The sequence below is a fragment of the Vicia villosa genome, linkage group LG2 (genome assembly GCF_029867415.1).
Source record: "Vicia villosa cultivar HV-30 ecotype Madison, WI linkage group LG2, Vvil1.0, whole genome shotgun sequence".
Taxonomy (NCBI): Eukaryota; Viridiplantae; Streptophyta; class Magnoliopsida; order Fabales; family Fabaceae; genus Vicia; species Vicia villosa.
Window position 1 is genome coordinate 189088041 of NC_081181.1, and position 23445 is coordinate 189111485.

At 29.7% G+C, this 23445-nt stretch overlaps 1 protein-coding gene across 1 annotated transcript; it reads left to right on the forward strand.

The window, feature by feature from the left end:
* Window positions 1-19970: 19970 nt before the first annotated feature.
* Window positions 19971-23371, forward strand: LOC131653337 (NAC domain-containing protein 54-like). Its single transcript, XM_058923448.1, has 3 exons — window positions 19971-20166; window positions 20661-20938; window positions 22761-23371. Exons 1-3 carry the CDS (start codon window positions 20010-20012, stop codon window positions 23046-23048), a joined length of 723 nt encoding a protein of 240 aa, XP_058779431.1. The 5' UTR covers window positions 19971-20009; the 3' UTR covers window positions 23049-23371.
* The last annotated feature ends 74 nt before the right edge of the window (window positions 23372-23445 follow it).

Genomic DNA, 23445 nt, shown 5'->3' on the forward strand with positions numbered 1-23445 from the left:
TAAAGCAATGAGAAAACATAAAAAAGTGTTTAGAATCATCCAAGTAGAAAAGTGACACTATGAGTGATAAAAGCTAACCCTAACCAAGTATATATGGATTATTGCTGAGTAATAATTACGTAGAAAGTTAGGTTAAAAGCAAAAGCTCACTGATTCAAGGTGAAAATGGGAAGAAGAAAAACGTAGAAGACAAAAAAGTGAAAGAAAAAGAAAAGAGGGGACCAAAGGAGAAGTTATTGGGCCAATTGAATAATTTTAGTGAATAGTTATGAGCTTGACCTTATATTGTAGATTTTACTTTTACCATTTGTTATTTTATTTTTAAGAGCTTAAATATTTATTAATTAAGAGTACAGAGAAATTATACCACTATATTATACTACCGCTCAATAATTATTTACTTGATATTTGTATTATATCATCATGTAAATTTTTATTTACCCATCTAAATAATTTGGATACTGATACTCCTTTGACTTGTCAAAAATAGAAGCATATTTGTGAGTTTATTTTTTTCCTGTCATTCCTAATTTTTTTTTAAATAATTTCATATTTATCCCAAATGAATTAATGATAGGGTTTTCATTTCTAATGAGTGTTTGCACTTTCACTTCTTCTTCTCTTTGTTTTTATCATATAGATTAAATAGTTGGAGAGTATGAATAGAATATAATTTGTAACACACTAAATGAAGAGGTGATGGTAGACTTTCGTGAGTTTGATTGTTGAAAATTTAAAATTTTCATGTTTGTTAGTTTATTTTATACGTTGTTTCGATGTTGAAAATTCAAATTGGTGTTCGTTCATAATTGAAAATAGTAAGTTAAGAAAGACCTTTTCTAGTGCGATAAATGTGAAATGTGATATGCGAAGGTGATGGTGGAAATGTAAAGGTGGCCCTTTAGGGGTTTGATTGTTGAAATCTTTGAATCTATATGTTTGTTATTCGTTTTACATGTTGTGGACGGTCCAATGTTGAAAATTCAAGTCGATGTTCATCTAGGATTGGTAATGGAGGATCTGAGATGTCGCGACCGACAAAAATCACAGAGTCGCTACCACATTTTCTTTGTTCCTAATGAATAGGGAAAATAATGATAAATCCTAAAGGAGAGATAAGACAGTTGTCGCAACCGAATATTGGGTTCGAGAGTCGGTTAAGTGAAGGTGTTAGATACCCCTCGTTTTCTTTGTACTCAAGGGAAACCTTCTCTAGTCTAGGGTTAAATGTGTTTGCTTGCTAAAGTTTGTTTGCCTATTTGCTATTTCTTTCTTCTATTTATTTATTTACAACGATTATTTACAAGGAGAGTAAAACCGACAAAATGTTAGTTTTAAGTTAGTCAAGCTTTTGCAATCTTAGGTCTATGTATTTTCACTGTACAATACGAAAATCAGAGTCTTGTTAGTTCGGCTCAATTTTAATGATTAGTTAAATTTAGTTTATGAACAAATCTTAAATGTTGAATTATGTTAGATAAAGAAAAAGTTTGATTCGTTAAATTTTTTTTTTTATAATAATTTATGTACAAGTCATGGATTATTTACAAGTGGGTGATGATGATAAAAATTGAGAAGCTTAGAAATTACGTACAAGAGTGAGTGATTATTTTTAATTAAAAAAATTAAACCTTTTTTATATTTTTGTATTTTTAGTTATTTGTAGCTAATAAGTAAAGTTAACTAACTAAAAATTAGAATAAGGTAAAGGACTAATTAAATGGGCATGTTATTTTTTTTGGATGTTTTTATAATATTAGAATAAATTAAATTAAATAAGTTATTAAATTAATTAAACATAATTAATACTATTCTTAACATTTAAGAGATTTTTTCATTGAGATGCATCTCCAAACGCACCTTATAATAAAGGTGTTTTTGGATATGCATTTCCGAAATAACCTAATATTAATTAAAAAAATTAAAATCAAGATGTATCAATTATATTGATTGTATTATTAATTGTATTAATCAGGATATATAATTAAATATATATCATTTTAATTCAATAGTTTTTTATTCAAATACAATGTTTATATTATTAATTGAATAGTTAATTATTACAAAAGAAAATAAATTTAAATTCAATAGTTTTTGAAATTCAACCGTTTTTTTTTTGAAATTCTATAATTATATATTTTTTTTAACAAACTAAAATTCCTTTATAGTAATGCTGCTTTAAGGGAAATTTAGTGTTTGTGTCTACTAAATGGCTGGATCTTCATATATCGCAGAGTTTGTAATGGTTTTTTGAAGTAACAAAATTTAAAATTTTCTTCAAAATAAATTTCTTAGGATCTGTTTGGTTCAAATGAGGGGGAGGAGAGAGGTTTTAAAGGGGAAAGGGGAGGTGAGGAATTTTTTTTAATAAAATAAATGTTTGGTTCAAAATAAGAGAGAGGAGGAAAAGACAGATATTTTAATTAAAAATGTGTTTGGTTCAGGAGGGGAGGAGGGGAGGAGTTTTATTAATAAATTATATTTTTACCCTTATGATCTTATATAAGTGATATAATATTCAAATATGAAAAATTCATAAATATTTTTTTGGTAATAAATTTTTTTAATATTAAGGGACTAAAACGTTATTATTTATCGTAACGTTAATAAACTGAGTAAACTTGATTCAGATTATAACTCTCTGACACAAATTAAACTATATGCTAATAACAATTTTTAAATAGTGAAGAATCATCAAACAAAACAAATACATAAACTAAGTTATTATTAAAATTAATAAGTTAATTTTTTAATAAAATGAATAAACAAACAATAAAATAAAGTGAATGATTTAAAATTTGATATAAAAGAAAATATAATAGGATAAATAACAAAATTAGAAGAAAAAATAACATAAAATAAACATTAAAAAAATAATAAAATAATGCAATGATTATGATTTGTATTAAGTAAAAAAATTAAAAATAATTTGAAGGTGGATAATAGTTATAATAAGTTAATGAGAAAAATCTTAAGATCATATAATGGAATATTTGGGAAATGCATATAAAAAAAAACACCATTTTTTGCTAAAATAAAAATAAAGATTTGGTAAATTGGGAGATATGTCTTAAAAAAAAATCTCTAAAAAATGAAATCTGATGCATTCAAAGATATATCTCTAAATTTTAAGAGTAAAAAAGTAATTGCACCAGAGGTGCTTGAGAAGATATAGAGATGGAATGAGAAATTTCCAAAATTAAATCAAAATAGGGTGTGAATAGAAATTGGGCTGAGAGATTAGTAGAGAAAATGACTTTGGGGCCAAGGCCCAATTACCTCTAAACCTTAATTTATTAAACAAAACAATATAAAACCAAAAAAAAAACAATTAATTAGATGTTAGGGGGCGGCGCCCCTTTTCCTTATGATTTATGAACCCTCAGATTGTTAAAAATGGTAAAAATAACAAGAGAAGAAAGAAAAAAAACATAACATTGACCACATTTCGTTGTCGGAAAAAGTGCCCGGCGGCTGGCAGCTCGAATGGTTCATCTTCCTTTTCATTTTTGCTTCAGAAGTTTTCTGAAACTCACATTTCATCTCTCCGATTGTGTGATTCCGGCTAATGCTTTCGGACTATATACCAATATCCATATTTATATAACAACCATACGCACAATTTAATAGTATAAGAATCGTAATGCACTTGAAAATGGCAGGGCTATTTTGAAACATCTACATTAAAAACAAAATTGACACCTATAAACCAATCTTTTAAAAATGGGATTGAAGATCACATCGGCTAAGCTTCTAAATTGATTCAATCTATTAAATCTATGATCGAATTCTTGGTTAAATAAAGAATTAAATATGTTTTTTTTTATAAATATATGAACATTTAATTTTAGGCTTAAAAGATTTTCTTAAATAAATAGTTTCTTTAAAAAAAATTTATGTGTTTTTAGTCATGTTATTTTTTAAAATTTTTAAAATTATTTAATTATTTTTTTAATTTTTTAATAATTTTTTTATACATGTTTAAAATACTGTAAAATATTTATTTACCAAATTTTAGAATTTTTTTAAAATGATAAGAATTAAATATGACTATTTTAAATTTCAAAAAATAATGATAAAAGTAATAAAAATCTCTACTTAAAAAATAATTTTTGATTTTTTTTCAAGAAACCTTTTTAAACGTTTTTAACATGTCTCTAAAAGAATCATTCAAAAATACACATTAGTTTAACAGTAGGGATTAAAACTATGTGCGTAATAATTTTATAGAGACAAAAAACATGTCATTTTTTTTATAAGGATGAAAAACAGAATTTGCTATTTTATAAGGACCAAAAACATATTTAACCCTTAAATAAATTAATAATATAAAACTAATTTTTAATATATATCACACATAATCATATATTCACAATTTAATAAAATAAATATTTTAAAAATCAATTACAAACTCAATACAACAATATTGAAGTACATAAAATAACACAACATAATTGTACGCTTCATTTCAACCTTCATTTAATAATTATTTGAATAAATTAAAGTATTACAATAAATTAAGTTAAACTAATTCAAAATAAAAATAAAATAATAGAACATAATAATTAAAATAAATTTCAAATAATTAAGAATATCTAAATTAAAATATAGAATACAAAAAATAAACAATACAATACACTTAACTGAACAACAAAATACAAATTCGAGTTAAACTACGACAAACATATGATAGAGTGTGGTTGATAGAAAAATATAATGGAGTGACAAAACTTATAAATTTGTATGTTTGTAATACAAACTCACACTACAAAAAAAAATCTCAGTAGTGACGTGAATATCACGCCACAAACCAAAAAAACACATCACAAACCAATATTTGCGAAGTGAAAATTCACGCCGCAGACTACTTTATCTGTTTTCAAATTTTTTAAATTTATTTAAGTGTTGCGACGTGTTTTTCATTTCGCAACTGTTTTTAAAAAATAATATTTAAAGACACCTCATGTGCCAACGTTCGTTTTAGTTTTTTAATATAAAAACCCTATAGTGACATGATTATCACGTCGCAACTCACTTTTTTGAGCCACGTGATAATCACGTCGCAACATTTAAGTGGCTATATCACACTTTTCTTGTAGTGTCAGAATTCTTTTTTGTGATTGGAGAAGGTATGTTAAGTTTTGATATTTACATATTAAAATTTTTAAGAAAAATGATCCATTTTGATGCATTTTTTTGAACCAAACGATTTTACAAAACATGCCCCGATTCTATGGTTCGAATCATTTTAAACGGTCCAATCCAATTTTTTCGATTCTACTCCAATTTTGACCCACTAGCGGTTTTAAAAAGTTTACCCAACCTAATTCATCTCCGGTTCACAGTTCAACTAGTTGAATTGGCTGAATTGATCCAATTTTTAAAATATTGTTGTGAACATTTTATTATCTCTTTTTTAATCACAAATCATTTGTAAATTTCACGAATATTAGAAAATATAATTAAAGCATAAGAAAATTATAAATTTCTTTATAAAATTATTTTTCATTAATAATATGAGAAAAATATATTTAAAAATAAAAAATAATAATAATATTTAAAAATATAATAGAATAATATTAATAAATGATAAATATTGTAAAACGAATGATAATTTAATGAAAAATTCAAAATAATATATAATAAAAATGGAGAGAGTAATAAAATAGGAATGCATATGTATAAAATAATTATCCTTTAATTAATATATTTTTTAACGATATAGGAAATTAAATGTATAAAATATCAATTGTTTAATAGGAAATTAAATGTATAAAATATCAATAGATATTTTATACATGTGAATTCCTATTTTGGATTAATTAAGTAAATTTATAAAATAAAATGGGAAATATGTTTATAAAAATGATTTCATTTTACATTTTATATTTATAAGTTAATGAAAGTATCAAACTACTAATTTACTAAATACTTTAATTAATTATTAATTATTAGCTATAAATTATTAATCATCGGTTATAAATTAACCACTATAAATTATTAATTAACTTATCGCTTATCAACCTTTTTTTTACTAAACAAATCCTTAAAAAAAATGAATTGAATAATTAGCACATGTGAAACTCAAAGATATTCTGAAAAAAACGTGTTCTCTCTTGGAGAATTATCATATAAATACAAATTAAATTACAAGTTAAGGAGTTGACTCAATCTTATTAATATGTAATTATCAATATATACATGTAAGCGTAATTATCAATATATACATGTAAGCAGTTTATTATACTAATTAAAAATATTAATCCCATCAGTAAGTACGTGCATTTCACTAGACAATGCTAGATTATGAAGGTTGTTGCATTTCACTTTGGTGGTCTAGTTAATTGGACAGTTTTTAATAATGTGTTCATCCTTTTTACTGTAATTGCATAATCTTTTTTGGAGGCATAATATCCAGAGCGCTTATAGCAAAAGCATTAATATGGGTTCTTAACCTTCCTTGTGCAATATATGTCACTCAGACAATAGTTAATTTTTTATTCTTCAATGATGGATTGTGTAAGAAGACGTTGTTCTTCATGTAACTGGTTATTGAGACACACACCCAATGAGTGTATTGAGTTTTTATGCATCAGATCAGAACGGATACCTTCAAAGTCATATATCAATTTCATAAGCAATTGATCTCGATTAATAGTGTCATGAGTTGTTTGTATCATACTTAGACCATGGGTATCGTACTTAGGCCATCAATACTTAAATTTGAATAAACATATCAACGTATTCAACCAAAAGATTCATGAGTTAAGAATAAAAAAGAGATATAGAGATTATTCTATTTAAATACTGATATGTCGTGCTCCAACTAGAATCTTCAGGTAGAATTGTTTTAGTTGTAGATTTTGTTCAAATAAGCCCACATTGTTGATGCAGTATTGTAAAGAGGAAGATTTAGAACAATATTGGGATTCATCGAAGAACATAAAAACATCATTTTATCCTTTACACATTGAATCGAAGAACATTGAAAATACCAAATTAAAATTTGAATTTCAAAAAGAATAACTAAAAAGGAAAACACAAGACCGAGAAATTTTGACAAGGCGAGAATACACTATTAAAGAACACAAACTTAAAGGTAGTTTGAAAATTGTGCTCTCTCTCTCTCGGAGAATTCTCATATAAATATGAGAGTGAAGACTCATTTTCGTCCTTCACAAAAATTACATAATCTAAATTAATCTCCCATGAAAAAAGGACATGATTTAATCGTTTACAAATTTTTCTTGGACCATATCAGTCTCTCTATTAATATTTTTCTCAAATCGATTTTTTCCTAGTTTTAAACCGTGATTGGTCTACCATGTTGGATATGACTTTTTATTTTTATTTTTTAAATACAAAATTAATTTTTATTTTTAAACAATTCAGATTAAAAAATATTGAAAAAAAATAAAAAATTCTTCCTATAAGGGGAGTTGAACCCATCAACCTTTAAGTCATATCATATGCCTTTACCACTAAACCAATGTACATTATTGATAGATAATTTTCATAATTTATAGTAAAATTAAACAATTCTAAATTTTACACAAAAAATTTCAATTAACAAACAAATATTTAGAATTTTTTTTAAAATAACCAAGTTTTTCAAAAAAATTACATAAATGACATTTTTTCACTCATTTTACACATTTTCGTCATCCTAGGTGGCGACTACACCTAAAAAAGAGACCAAGTCGCCACCCCATGTGGCGACAACACTTAAATTTAAATTTTTGTAAATTGTGGCGGTTCAAAACTACCATAAATATAATTTTGTTTATTTTTTGTCAATTGTGGCGGTTCAAAACCGCTGCAAATTTATTTAATATTTAAAAATGTTAAATTTACGGCAGTTTTGAACCGCCACAATTTATAAAAAATATAAATTTTAGTGTTATCGCCACATGGGGTGGCAACTTGGCCTAATTTTTAGGTGTAGTCGCCACCTAGGATGGCGAAAATGTGTAAATGAGTGAAAAAATGGTCATTTTTGTAATTAAATTGAAACATTGGTTATTTACGAAATTGTTTTGAAAATTTTGGTTATTTAAAAAAATTCAAATATTTACTTATTTCAAATAACTCAAAAATAAATATTTAGTTATTCAAATAATATACAAATTTTTTTTAAAAAAATTAATAAAATGTAAATCCTAAATATAATAAATCAAATAGAAAAAATTAAATCATATTTAAATTACTATTAAATTTATTTATTATTACTTTATGTCAATTAATTATTTACTTATTTATCAATTTTTAAATATTTAAAGTTAATTCAATTAAATAAATTTAAAAATAATAATTCAAATTTAAATATAATATTTAATGTCAAAAAAATATGAAACCTAGCTTTTAGAGTCTTCGTGATGGCGCAAGGACGAGGACGACCAAAAACAAAGGTGACCTTGCCGGTGGTGCAATCCATTCTGAGAGAAGATTCTGATACTTTTAATATACAAAGTAATGTAAATAGTGAGACATGGGAAGAGGCTAACAAGGTATTTCAGGAAGGTGGGATACTGAAATTCCTAGAAAGCGGTGGTAATAAAGCAACAAGTACTGATAAAGAAAATCAACGGGGAAAACTCTTGGTTGATATTATTGGTGGAAACCGTCTATCGGCGAATGGGATGAAAATTGAGTAATAGGAGCCAAAGGTTGTAGATGGAGAAACTGAAGTAGAAATTGAGGATGTGGATGTGGAACCTAAGATGAGGTTCTGGGAGAATACGCTAATCATGAATGTCCTTGGTAAAGACTTGAGTATGAATGGAGTAAAGAACATTATGGTCAGATTTTGGGGATCTGTTCAATTGCTTGAGCTATTTTATCATGATGAGGGATATTTCCTGATGAAGTTTCGAGGGAGTAAAGAAAAGGAGATGGTACAAATAAGGGGGCCATACTTCATACATAACATGCCAATGATACTTAAAGAACCCTTACTTCAGCTTTAAGAGGGATATGATCAGAATCATTCCAATTTGGATAAATCTCCCGAATTTCCCTCTATAGTTGTGGAGCGCATCAAGTTTGCGGAAGATTGGGTGTGCATTAGGTAAACCTCTATTTACTGGCGAATGCACTACTAAGAAGTTAAGCGTATCTTTTGTGTACATTTTGGGCGAAGTGGGTATTTCGCAGAAGGTAAAGGAGAGTAATGTGATTAAGGATAACAAATGTAAGAAGATCGCTCAACCTCTGGAGTTTGAATGGAAACCAAAGTATTGTGAAGCTTGTCAGAAGGTTGGGCATACATGTGTGTAAGAGAAACCAAGAATAGTGAAGCAATGGCAACAAGCAAAAGAAAACAAGAAGCAACAAGAGGAGGTTAGTACGCCAAATAACCCTATTGAGTATGCTTCTACTTCTAATGTATGGACACATGTAAACAAGAAGAATAAGGGTAGGACAGTTGAAACAGTGATCACATCTAACGAGGAGGAAATACCCTATAGTAATGTCTTTGAAGCCCTTAGGACTTGGAATGGTCCAACTGTATCACAGGGGTGGGGACATGATTGTAGCATGGAATGTGCAAGGGCTGAATAATGCAGGGAAGTGTAGAGAGATTGCAGCCCGTCTCGGAAATCTCAACCTTGAAATTTCTGTTATTGTTGAAACACGGGTGAAACATGGTAAAGTATTTAGTATTAAAAATAAGTTGGGAATAAGTGGTCCATTATTGATAACTACAATAAATATGTTAATGGTAGAATATGAATTCTTTGGGATTCTTCCGAAGTTAAAGTTGTTGAAGATTCCTGTTCAGACCAATACATACATGTTGGTATTCAATCGTTAGGAGGGGACTTGAGGATGTATTATACTGCAGTCTATGCTCAAAATTCATTAGAGTTGAGGAAAAGCAGTGGGTGGATATTGAGGGCATCCAGAACATGATTAACATGCCTTGGTTTGTGATGAGGGACTTTAACAATGTCATGATTGTTCATGATAGACTTGAGGTGTACCTGTTCATGAAAAGGAGTACAAGGACTTTATTGAAATGATGGAAAGAATTGGTCTCTATGAGAAGGAGTCAAGAGGTGATCACTTTACATGGTCCAATAAACATAGCATTGGAGCAATATAATCTAGGATTGATGAAGTTATTGGGAATGGGGCTTGGCATCAATTGAATGTGGATACTATTTTGAAGGTCATTAATCCTAGGGTATCTGATCATGCTCTGTTATGTTTTCAAAGTCAAGATCATAATCGACAAAAGAACGGGATGTTAAGATTTCCTAATGTGGTGATTAGTACTGAGGGATTCTATAAAGTTGCTGAGGAAAGTTGGAATAAGGAGATATAGGCGAACCCGATGTACATTGTCTGGAAAAAGTTACAAAGGCTCTAACAGGTTATTAGGGAGAAAAGTAAACCATACTATGGTATTGACAGACAAAAAAAAGATGTCAATGACCAGCTGAATCAGGCCTAGGATGTGTTGGTTCAAGATAGAATGAATATGAACAAGATTGAAAAAGTTAAGGAGCATACTATGAAATTTTTTAATCTGAATTGAGGAGAATTTGTTAAGGCAAAGGGCGAATATAAACTGTATCAAGTTAAGGGATGGTAATAATGTGTATTTATTTGCTAACTTGAAAATCAAATTCACTCAAGCTCATATTGGTATTATAAAGGATAGTTTGGATAGGAACCTTGTGGAAAAATAAGATATTAAGGAAGAGATTGTGCAGTTCTATAGTGCCTTAATAGGGATATCAGCTACTAGCCTGCAGAAGATAGACATTGAGGCCATGAGGAATGGAGCTCAAGTGACTATGGAACAAGGTGTCATGCTTAGTGCTGAGGTAACTGAACAAGAAGGGGTGGTTGCTCTAAAGAGCAATAAAGATGATACTGCACCCGATGGTGATGCTTACGGGGTGAATTTCTACAAGAAAACTTGGAGTATTATTAGGGCGGGTGTGCTGACACCATTTAGATTTTTTTTTCTCTAGAGGAAGGATGCACAAGCCTGTAAATAATACTTTGGTGACTATCATTCCTAAAACTAGTTTTGCTTGCAGGGTAGAGGAATTCAGACTGATATCGTGCTGCACAATTCTATACAAGCTAATATCTAAAGTAATGGACAATAGATTGGGCAGGATATTATGCAGCATTGTGGATGTGAGTTAGGTCGCCTTTGTACTTGGACAACACATACAGGATCATATTCTCCTGGCGTATGAGTTGATAAAGGGTTACAATGCTAACAGTAGGGCTCCTAGGTGTATGATACAGATGGACATACAAAAGACTTACGATAGCGTGGAGTCGAATGCCCTTGAAGACATCCTCAGGGAACTTAGCTTACCAAATTAGTTTATCAAGTGGATCATGATCATGGTGAGATTGGTTTCATACAGATACAAGGTTAATAATTCTGTCACAAGAAATATTCAAGCTAAACATGGGTTAAGACTACGGGGCCCCTTATCTCCCCTTTTATTTTGTATTAGTGATGGAGTACCTTCATAGAATCATGAGAAAGATGACTAAAAATCCTGACTTCAACTTCCATTCAAAGTGTGAAAAACTGCAAATCATTAACATAAGTTTTGTGGATGAGCTCATTATCTTCCTACAAAATGTAAATTTTTCTTCGGTAATGTGGGGAGTGATACCAAGTAGAAAATTCTGACAACCACATTCTTTGAGGAGGTAGCCTTTCCTTTTAAGTACTTAGGTATACCTCTAACGACCAAAAATTTATATGTGAATAGTTGTAGTGTGCTGGTGGAAAGTATAGTGAAATGAATACGACATTAAAGCTCGAGACTTTTTAGATTTGTAGGTAGAACGCAACTTATAAGAAGTATCATCTTTGCTTGTAGTAATTACTAGATATAGGTCCTTTCGTTGCCTAAGCAAGTAATTAAAAGAATTGAGGAAATTTGAAAATCGTATTTCTGGTATGGTTTAGAAGGAATGACAAGGAAGTCCCCAATTTCCTAGAGTAAGGTGTGCATACCTAAGAAGGTGAGTGTTGAACCTAGTCTAGCAAAAATATTGTGGAACATGTGCGGCAAGGCACATAGTTTGTGGATCTGATGGATTCACACGTATTATTTAAAAGGAGACAATATTATGACTATGCCCATGAGGAATTCGTGCTCTTGGATAATGAGAAAGATTATGAAACCTAGAGATTAGGTGAGTAACATGAGGTCATGGCAAACTATGATACAGGGCATGAAATATTAGTGTAAGAACATATACATTGAGTTGGTTGAGGTTGGTCTTGTGGTTCAGTGTAGAAGCCTTATGTATGGGAATCTAGCTAGAGCTAAAGCCATTCACACAATGCGGATGGTCTGCCATGGCCGGTTTACTACGAAGGAAAGGCTGCTGAAAATTGGACTGCTTAACAATAATCTGTGTGTTTTTTGCAGGGATATTGAAAGTGTGGAACACCTTTTCTTTTCCTACCCAACTATGAGGAAAGCGTGGTTCATTGTGTTGAACTGGTTGAACATTGATCATAGCCCGTAGGGATGGCATGATGAGATGCAATGGATCATGAATAGATGCAATAAAAAAGGCTGGAGAACAAGGATGCTAAAGTGTGAAATGGAGAACGCTTGAGTACTGATATTGTTGGCTTAAAGGTTATAGTGTGATTCAGATAGCTTAGAATTGTATCAAAATGAGGCAACACCTTAGTAGATTAATGAAGTCTTAGGTCAATGATTCCTTTGTTGGTCAAGGTTTTTTGGATCATATGGGATCACATATTTGATAAGTGTTAAATTGTATATATTTTTGTATAGTTTTACGGCACTTATCATATCTTTTTCCTCAACTTGTTCGTGAATGCGTACATTTTCGTTATATTTGTACATATTACGTATTACTTTTTTTGATTTGTTTATGTACCATTTGACCTTTTTAAATTTATTTTGTAGGCATTGATGCGTATTTGGAGCATGGGCAATAAAGTGTCAAAGACACAACTTTAAACGCGCGATTTTGAGCAATTCATCAATGAATAAGACTCACAACAAATATGATAAAAATCATCAATTTGGTTTATATTTATTCATTGTTAGATAGAGCATTGAATAGGATTTCCAACGCTTCAAACCGGGCGCAAATCGAAGTTACGGTTCTCAAGTTATGGTGAATATAAGATTTTAAGTTGCTGTTGAGCGGACTTATAGGGTTATGTGCGCTAAGCGCGGTCTGCGCGTTTTGTAAATTGTATAAATAAAATTGTAAATATATTTTTAGGGTTATAATTTTTGGGTTATTTGTTTCCAAAGTCATCACCTTCATTTTTCTTAGGTTAGAGCTTAGAAAACAACACTTGAAGGTTGTAATCGGATGATCCGGAGTCGAAGCTTCTTTGCTCGTGATTGACACCGCGAAAGATTTGGTTTTATTCTCCATTTTTATCTTCGTAAGCTTCATTTGTTGGGGTTTGTTTGTAAGTATATCTTATTTGTATGTATATTTATTGTTCATGGTATTGTATAAAATCTCTTTTACAAATCAATGTTGATGTTTATCCTTGTTTTTGCTTTGTGCATGGATTTGAGTTGCTTTAGATATAAACTCCTCAAATCTTGTTCTTGGATGAATATTTGCTAGGTTCTAGACTCTAGAGAGATATGTAAGCTTAGTATTTGTTTTGAGTATCGACTCTTAATGCCTCCGTGTTAGTTGAGTTGCGTGAGACATCGCCGACGAGAGCAAAACGGTTGATTTTTCACTTTGCGATAGACATAAACTTTGTGTGAGAGGTACGTAATGATGTTGACAGGTGAACTAGGTTGAGTACAACAGAGTGATGAGTTTAAGTATTTAACGGGTATGTGAAATTCAATCGCCAAAGTTCTATCCTTTCCGAAGAATTAAATTCCTTTTCTGTTCATATGTTTAATTCCCGCATTTACCGTTTTAAACTCATTCAAACCCAAACTAAAGAATGCGAGACTTGTCGAACGACAATTTGATAATCACTAATCTTTGTGAAAAATATATAATAAAACTAAATAAATATTTACTTTTGCTTGCCGCTTTACCACTTGATTAATATTATGTAATTGTTTTCTGAATCCTATCAATGAAGTATTTACTTGATATAAAAAAAAAGATAATATTTAATAAATAAATATTATCTTATTTTTTATTTATTGTAAAAATGCACTTTACACTGTTACTTTACACTGCCACTTGATTAATTGTTTTTTGAATCACATAAATAAATATTTACTTATTTTAAATTAAATAATAATTAATTAATTTAATAGTAATTAAATTAAGGGAAAAAAGAAAATGCACTGACAATGCATTAGAATAAATCTTATTTTTAATTTTAAAAAACTGAAATTATATGGCAAATTAAAGTATTTTGATTAGTTGTATGTGTAAAACTGTTTTACACTGATAGTGCACTATCTTTAAACTCTTATATTAATTATTAAAATATTTAATTAATTCAAATTAAACAATCAATTAATTTTTAAAAGAATTTATTTTATTCAAATAGATTTTAGTAAATTAGTTTAATAGTAATTCAATTAAATATTTATTAATTTATTTTTATTTAATTAATTATATTTAAGATTTACGTTTTATTAATTTTATTTTTGAAAATGTGTATTATTTGAAATAAATAAATAAGTAGTTTTTATTCTAAATTATTAAGTTAAGTATTTATCATTAGAAATATTAACAACATAAATTAGAAATTTATTGGTCATGTTGTAAAGTGATTATCATTTAACTTGAAGGGAGTTAGGTTCATATTTTTGTTTTAAATTCATAATTGTTTAATATTATATATGCTCAAGTCACCACACTCATTTCCAATGTGACACTATTATCCACACTCACACTTGCATTATTCTCAACACTCCCCCTCAAGTGTAAAGTGATTATCATTTAACTTGAAGGGAGTTAGGTTCATATTTTTGTTTTAAATTCATAATTGTTTAATATTATATATGCTCAAGTCACCACACGCATTTCCAATGTGACACTATTATCCACACTCACACTTGTATTATTCTCAACACTCCCCATCAAGTGTATCAGTTGACTCTCTTCAACTACATGTATTTGTTGACTCTCTTTAACTACAAGTAAGCCGGTCCCTTTCTCGAACCAAAGGTTCATAATACCAGTGTCGGCCCTGAGGCAGGGCAAGAAGGCCTACTGCCCAGGGCCTCTTAATTCCAGGGGCCTCGTAAACTTTGTTATTGCTATTCATATAAGGTTCTTTGTTTTATATGCTGTAATGAAAACATGAAAACATAAATAAATATTAATAGGTAAAAATAGCATAACAAGACTAGTTTGTGATGTTTTACGTTTCCTTTCTTCTCTTATTTCCCTGCAGTGATTAAATATTATATGTTTTTTTTTTAAACTTTAGCATAAAATAATATTAAAATAAATATAGTTATATATTTTCAAGATAGTATAGTAGTTATTGCAAGTAGGGGTAAGCAAAATATTTGATTGTGAGGCTCAAATTCATAATCAAATTCAAATCCGTTTTAAATATTCAAATATAATTAAATGGTTACTAACCGGTTTAATAATTAACAGTTTGGTTATCCATTTATATAATCTGAATATAATTAGATGGTTATTAACCGGTTAAATTATTTTTGTTCGGTTATAATCCGATTATTATCCAATTATAATCTGGTTATTAACCGGTTAGTTTTATAATAAATTTTTTAATTTTCAAAATAAAAAATATTTTTAAAACTGGATTTTTTTTAAAAAACCGGTTATATAATCATAACCAAATTTATAACCGATTTTATGACCAGTTTTGATAGAAATGTAGTTATAGTTATAAATTCAAACCATTTAAATGGTTTAAAAATAAATCGTTATGATTTGGTTTCTAAAAATAATCAATCATGCATACCCCTAACGGCAAGATAATTGAGGCAAATATGGTCTATAATTGAGGTTAGTATGAGTCTAAAGACTGACTTGTCACATCATCCCTAAAATATGAATAAATGTTAAATGGGTTGGTTTTTTGGTTTTCTATGGATTGAGTTTATACATTTAAATTGGTAATTTTATTTATGTAATATATTAATTTTATTGTTTTTTGCAAATGTTAATTTTATTTATGCAATCTACTAATTTTATTGTTTTTTGTAAATGTTAATTTTATTTGATAATTATCGCTTAATTTTTTTTTTTCTTTATCGGTTCAACTTAACTGCTGTGAAATTTATCAATTCAATTTCAATACTGCAAAATTTATCGGTTCACTTTCAACACTGCAGAATTTATCAACTTTAATTTCAGGTTCTAAATTTATTTTTATTATTCCTATATGCCTCCTAAGATTAGAAAGTTTGATCTTGGATGTGAGAAGCGTAAGAAAAAGAAAAGGTATTTTTTATTAGGGATCCACTTTTATTATTCGCCCTGGGCCTCTAAAAAGTCAGGACCGGCCCTGCATAATACTATTTGTTACCACAACAATCGGGAGAGGGTCGAGTCGAGAGCATTGTTAATTTCCGGGACATACCGTTTGAGCAACACACCTTTGTGGGAGACACACCACTTCTCCACCAAAAACCTTAAGGTGATAGGTGAGTGGGTTCTCCCACTTATATATGCTCAAGTCACCACATGCATTTCCAATGTGGGACTATTATCGACACTCACACTTGCATTATTCTCAACATACCTAACATATTCTTTACAAAATCATTCCGAATCTCCAGATGAATGGAATCAAAAAAAAAATTGTAGCACCCGTGCCAAGCGCAAAATTCGCCAAAAAATCGGCACAAGTGTTACCTTCCATAAAAATGTGAGTGATGATTAAATGGGAGAGCCTATCCTTGAGAGTACAAATTCTCCAACAGTTTCTAAATATTAAACTAACTTATGGTTGGTGAAAGCTTTGACAACCACGCTAGAATCGGTTTCAATTCAAAGCTTGAACCAACCCCTATTATTTCTATAAGTAATTTTTGGGTTTTTTTTGTTATTTTTAAATATGAATTTTGAAATAAAATTAAAATTAAAAATAAAAATCAAATTAGTATTTAAAAATTTAAAATAAAATTCATGTGACGGTCCATTCACGGTTTATAAATAAATAAAAAATCAATTTGAAAAAATATTGACAGAATAAATAATATGATGCGGTTAAATTTTGTAAGGATTAAATTAGATCCTATTTTTATAAAGGAGTAATTTGCATTTTGTAGGTTTTATGAGGACCAAAATGGATTTTCATTATAAATATAATTTAAATTACAAAAGTTAAGTGACTGACTGAGCCTTGTAAATCTACAATTGTTATATATTTATTAGTGCGGTTTATTATTTTAATTAATAGTATTAACCATAGCCCAATAAATCCACTATGATAATATATGCATTTATGGCTTTATTATTCTAAAGAATAGCAATTAAAATTATGAGAAAATGAATGATATATTGAGAGTGTAAAAAAATTTTATACTATCAACCAATCACGATCATGTATCTCACCAAGTCAAACTGTTGTTTTTAAATTGTTTAGATGATATGGCAGAATGATATATTTTCATTGAATTATAGTGTAAAAAAAATTTACATTCACAATGCATCTCAATTAAACTCTAAAATTATTCTAATTAAATTTATTGACAATGCATATATAAATCCAAAATTATTTTAACAACTCAACACTTTTTTAAAGAAAAAAATATTAATAATAAAGAAAAAAAATCTGAAAAAGAGGATGACTAATCAGAGAGTTGACACAAGAAGTGTCGAAAGTTACACACAAAAATAAAGAGATAACAGAGAGATAAAAGTAAAACTACAAGGTCATAATCGAAAGAACCGCAACGAAATAAACCCCAAACAAAAGGGGGCCTCTAAGAACTACACATGAAAAAAAAAGCTAGATATCAAGCCAACTAAACCACCAACGTCGAATAAAAAACCAACAGGAAAAAAGAAAGGACCACATCCTTCCAAAACGAGACCAAAATATGGAACCACTATTGATTAATCCAAAAGATGGAATTTTGAAGTTATTATATGAAGATGCAGGAGTTCTCTGATCTGCCCAAGAATCATTTCGAAGTAGGGGTGAAAATAGGCTAGGCTAAGTTAGGCTTTAGAAGGTCTGAGTTTGACCTACAATAAACTTACAAGGACTGAGTCTGGCCTATGGCCTACTATAGGTTCTTTTTTTCGGCATGGCCTGACATTTTTAAAAACTTGACCTGACCTGAAAGCCTATTTAAAAGCATGTTTGTTATTAAGATTTTTTATTAATTCATATTATTTAAGAAGGCTTATAGGTGTGAAAGCCCATTTAAAAGCATGTTTCTCATTAAGATTTTCTATTAATTCATATTACTTAAGGAGGTTTATAGGTCGGCATATATATGCATATATATGCCGACCTATTTAACATTTTTTCTAATATATACGCAAATATATGCCAACATATTTATCATTATTTCTAATATATATGCATATATAGACCAACCTATTTAAAATATTTTTAATATATATGAAAATATAGACCGACCTGTAAGGTTTTATAGACTTTTTTTTTAATAGCCTAAGGCCGACCTATTTAATCAAATAGGCTTTAAAAAAACTTAAGTTTGGTCTTTTTATTAAATAGGCTTGGTCTTACCTGATCTTAAATAGGCTAGGCTATAGGCCCCTGTAGGCCGACTTGGCCTATATTCCCATCCCTATTTCTAAGGCAAAAAAAAAAAATTTTCTCCTCCATATTTTTCACGTTTGACAAAATATTCGAAAACATAACCTCATTTCTAGCTCTCCATATAGTCCAAACCATCATATGGCAGATAATCGAAAAATATCCCCTAGATTTCGTCCTACTTCCGAACAAAAGTAAATTCTCGAAAAGAAGATTAGGATCCCTAGGAAGGAGTGCAACCCCAACCTGATAAAAATCTTATGACAAACACTACTAACTAAGTCACATGAAACAAACAAGTGAGCGCCGACTGTATGAAATCACCCCAAAAAGAACAAACAATAAGATTTGGGGTCAACAATCACCTTTCTCTTAAATAAATTTAATTTCTCTAGTGGGAAATCTATCGAGGAGGAGCTGTCTAGAGAAAACAATCACCTTAGATGATGCCCAACTGCTCCAAATTATTGAACGAGACGAAAACCCAAGGGATGAGGAAAGGTTTGAATAATTAGAAGAAGTCACCAGATAATGGTAAGAGGAGGCCATCAAAAAAATACCATCCCTAGCGAACTTCTAAACCCACTTATATTCGGTCTCCATGGAAAAAACATGCCCTCAAATGATCGAAAGGAAATCATCAACGACAAGTTTCTCATAAACAAAGAAAGGTCTCTTCCATCTAAAATTTCAAATAAGAGTCTCATCTACCCACCAACATACCTCTTCTTCACTCCCAACGAGATAATATCAGTGATCGTGAACAATCTAGAGAAACTAATATTGAAAGGACACTCCCTCGGGATAATCAGCACATTTTTGTTAGTAAGATGTATATATTATTATTTAATTAAATAAACAATGACCAAGGGCATAATGTCCAAGTAAGGTAACTAATCTTGTGCTTCTAAAAAGTGTGTGCTGTCTGCTTGTATGACTGATTGGCTGATCTAGATACAACTGATTACAGGATCTCTTGCTCTACTGGCTAATCACTTTCCTACTTTTCTTCCAAAATGTTCTCACAAAACAGAAAAAAGTGCCATCAAATTAAATACTAAGAAAATAACAAACAAATAAGAAGCATTTATATAAACTTATTGATATAGAAAAGCTTGTATCAAACGTTATACAAGAATCTATAATTCTGTTAAAGAAAAAGAAGGAGAGAGAAATAAAAAACTCAAAGATAAGGAACTTTGGTTCTTTTTTGTGTGTATTTATAAGCAATGATGGTTGTGATGAGTGAAAACACTTTTACAGAAACTAGAAGAAGAAGAAGAAGAAGAAGAAGAAGAAGAAGAAGAAGAGAAAGAAAACTATGTCACCAGTTGGATTACCACCAGGTTTCAGGTTTCATCCAACTGATGAAGAACTTGTCAATTATTATCTAAAGAGAAAAATCAGTGGTCAAGAAATTGAACTTGATATCATTCCTGAAGTTGATCTTTATAAATGTGAACCTTGGGAATTAGCAGGTTCTATACTTTCTTTCTTTTATTTTTCATATAGCAAATTTACACATTCACATGTTTCAATATCATACAAGAAAATGTGTATATGCCATGCCATTAATCTGGTTATTATGAAGTAATCTTGTGCTTCTAAAATATGAAAATGTCACATTATTGAACATATGGATTCAAAAGCTTATAACATAGGTTTAACTAGTTTGCTCACCCTTACGCCATGCTAACTAAAAAAAAGATGGTTTTAAATTGTGGTTGAGAAATTTGATATTGTAAATTATAGCATTCAAACGCATGGTCGATGTTACGACAATTATAGTTGCAATACCATTTTCAAGACCTCTAAAATCTTTATACTGTGATCTTAATTGCAGCTGCAAACCACAATTGAGAAGGCAGTATAAATTTTTAGAAATATTTATGAATCTATATACATGTATGTGTGTATATTTTCCATATTGACTGATACTTTTCTTATGGAAACATTTTTTGGTTATGGATAGAGAAATCATTTTTGCCAAGTAGAGATCCAGAGTGGTATTTTTTTGGACCAAGGGACAGAAAATACCCTAATGGATTCAGAACAAATAGAGCAACAAGAGCAGGTTACTGGAAATCAACTGGAAAAGACAGAAGAGTTTCATGCCAAAATAGACCTATTGGTATGAAGAAGACTTTGGTTTACTATAGAGGTAGAGCTCCTCAAGGAATTAGAACCGATTGGGTTATGCATGAGTATCGTCTCGATGATAAAGAGTGCGAGGACAACTCTGGATTACAGGTACATATAATATAACTTATGCATACTTGCGCGGAAATTGAATCCTATATACTGTCGACTTTACGGTGCAATGCAACTCAAGTTTAAAATTATGTTTGTAGCAATTCTTGTGTGAACAAATTTAGTTAAACATAACAAATAAAAAACTTCAAACAAATCAAAATATGTTAATTAGAAAAGATTAATAAAGTCCTTGTTAAAGATTAAAAAAATATCAGTCATGTGTAATGAGTACATTATGATCATATAATGTAGCTGCATTGTGTGTTTTTCTAAGATGTGTGACATAGCTTTTCGGTTTATACATGATTTAGTAGTAGATATAGAGCTAATAGGTTTTTACTGTTAGCTGTCATTTTAAGGTTTTAAAAGATCGTCCGTTACCGCAAAAATGATCGGAAGGTGTTGATACAGATACCGTTATTCATCGTTTTAATGGTAAAGAACAAATTTTGATTAATTCACATTGCAACGCCCACAACTGCAATTGCACCCGCAATATTGACGGCATTAGGAAATGCATTGGACAACTTTGCTCATGTTTTTGTTGTACTCATAACCAGTCTTTGGTGCCCACCTGACCCTTTACCTACTTTCACAACTCTCTTTTTTTTCTTGTGTATATGCACACTTGTCACCATATGAAAAGCATGAAGTTTGATTCTTAACACACATTAACAAAAGCATTTTCATGCTTTTCTCAGCTATAATCACAGTCACATACTGTAGAACCACATTGAATAGAACTTGAAATTATAAAGAATTTACTGAACTATCAAAGAGTTTAGTTAATTTGAACAATAGTAGAACGTGAAAACTGCATGGTGTGCATGGAAAGCTTCAACTTTTCTAGTTGCATAGTTTTCTCTCTCTTCTCTTATGCATATTACTTTAAATTTGTTTATTATAAGATCCTCTATAAACGTATAACTGACATATTCTTTACTTGTGATCCTATAACATCTCTATATGACAAAGTTCTATTCTACTGCATCTTGTGATTTCTTTTGTTAATCTAATGAGACAAAAGTCTCGTACCTACTTAATACTTATGATCCCTATCATCACTTTCTTTTCTCAATTTTGTCATTCTTACTGTTCTTGATCTTGAATTATTAGATTCTTCTGATAAGCCATCAAGGCTTGTACACCCTCATAAAGCAGCAATTCTCATATATATCACTTTCATTTTATGTCGGTTACTTTTTGCTTTATTCTTGTACACAAAATTAGACCATTAGATACTGTATATTATACTCAAGAAACTAAAAATAAAATAAAGCTAGTAAGGGATATAGTGAAACACTTCATCACCAACCGAATAATGCTTTAAATGTTTAAGCCAGAATAAAAATAAGCTGAAAATATATTATAAACATGTTATAAGTTATTTTCATAAGTCTATTTTACACCATTGAGTTAAGTCGAATTCAAATTCTAATATATCTGATGCAATATATTCTCATATGTGACTATATGAGTAACCTAAAAGTGTCTTAAAGTTTCCACTTGATTACATAGTAGTATCATTATTATTGCTCTTAAATAAGAAACATAAAAAAAAAACATTTAGCATCTTTGAATTTTTAAGCCACAGACTTGTTTAGACACTGTCCTATAGGGTTTTAATACAGTGTAGAACTGTTTAGGCCACAATTGTTGACTATGCACTATACACTACTTAGATTCGGTTTGAAAATAGCATATAGACATGTCATAAATTGTTTTTGTAGACTCTTTTTAAGAATCTTATGTTTGTTTCGGTAGATAAATTCAAATAAATCAATTCAAACATGCTCTTCATAAACTTATTGCAATGCAGGATACTTATGCATTGTGTCGCGTGTTCAAGAAAAATGGAATTTGTTCTGATATGGAAGAGCAACAAGCGCAAGCGCAATGTAACATGTCACTAATAGAATGCTCACAGACCATAATCAACGAGTGCGAACAAATGTCTCCGGACATACTTGGTGCATCGTCTTCATGCTTAGAAGAGGAAGACAAAGATGATTCATGGATGCAGTTCATTACAGAAGATGCATGGTATTCTTCTAATGCTGGAATGGTTGGTGGTGAAGAAGTTTCACATGTTACATTTACAAACTAGCATTTTCAAGGCTCAATGGAAATCAAGATTGGTGGTGAATTAAATAACTTGAATGCTGAATATATATAATTAAATATATACACATTTTATCATATATATAATATAATAAAATATTATATACCTTACCATAACTGTTAATTAGTAAGAGATTTAACTTTTGTATTTTTTTTCTTTTCTGATTTTTATACTTATAATTGGTGATGATGGTTTGGTTTGGTTTGGTTGGTGGACTTGTTTAGGGTCATATTATAAGGCATTGGTTTTTTATATATTCATTTTTGTACTAAACCTCAATCTTTGAGGTATATTGGTTTTACTTGTGGAATAATGATAAATCACACAAGTGTTTTTCTCATTGTATTTCTCTTTGAGAAAGGAATTATATATAACAAAGAGC

What these genes read in the sequence shown, in the direction of transcription:
- LOC131653337 (XM_058923448.1), top strand. Translation starts at nt 20,010, where the DNA reads ATGTCACCAGTTGGATTACCACCAGGTTTCAGGTTTCATCCAACTGAT. An exon ending in TGAACCTTGGGAATTAGCAG is followed by an intron (nt 20,167 to 20,660) that starts GTTCTATACTTT and finishes GGTTATGGATAG; the next exon opens with AGAAATCATTTTTGCCAAGT. An exon ending in AGGACAACTCTGGATTACAG is followed by an intron (nt 20,939 to 22,760) that starts GTACATATAATA and finishes ATTGCAATGCAG; the next exon opens with GATACTTATGCATTGTGTCG.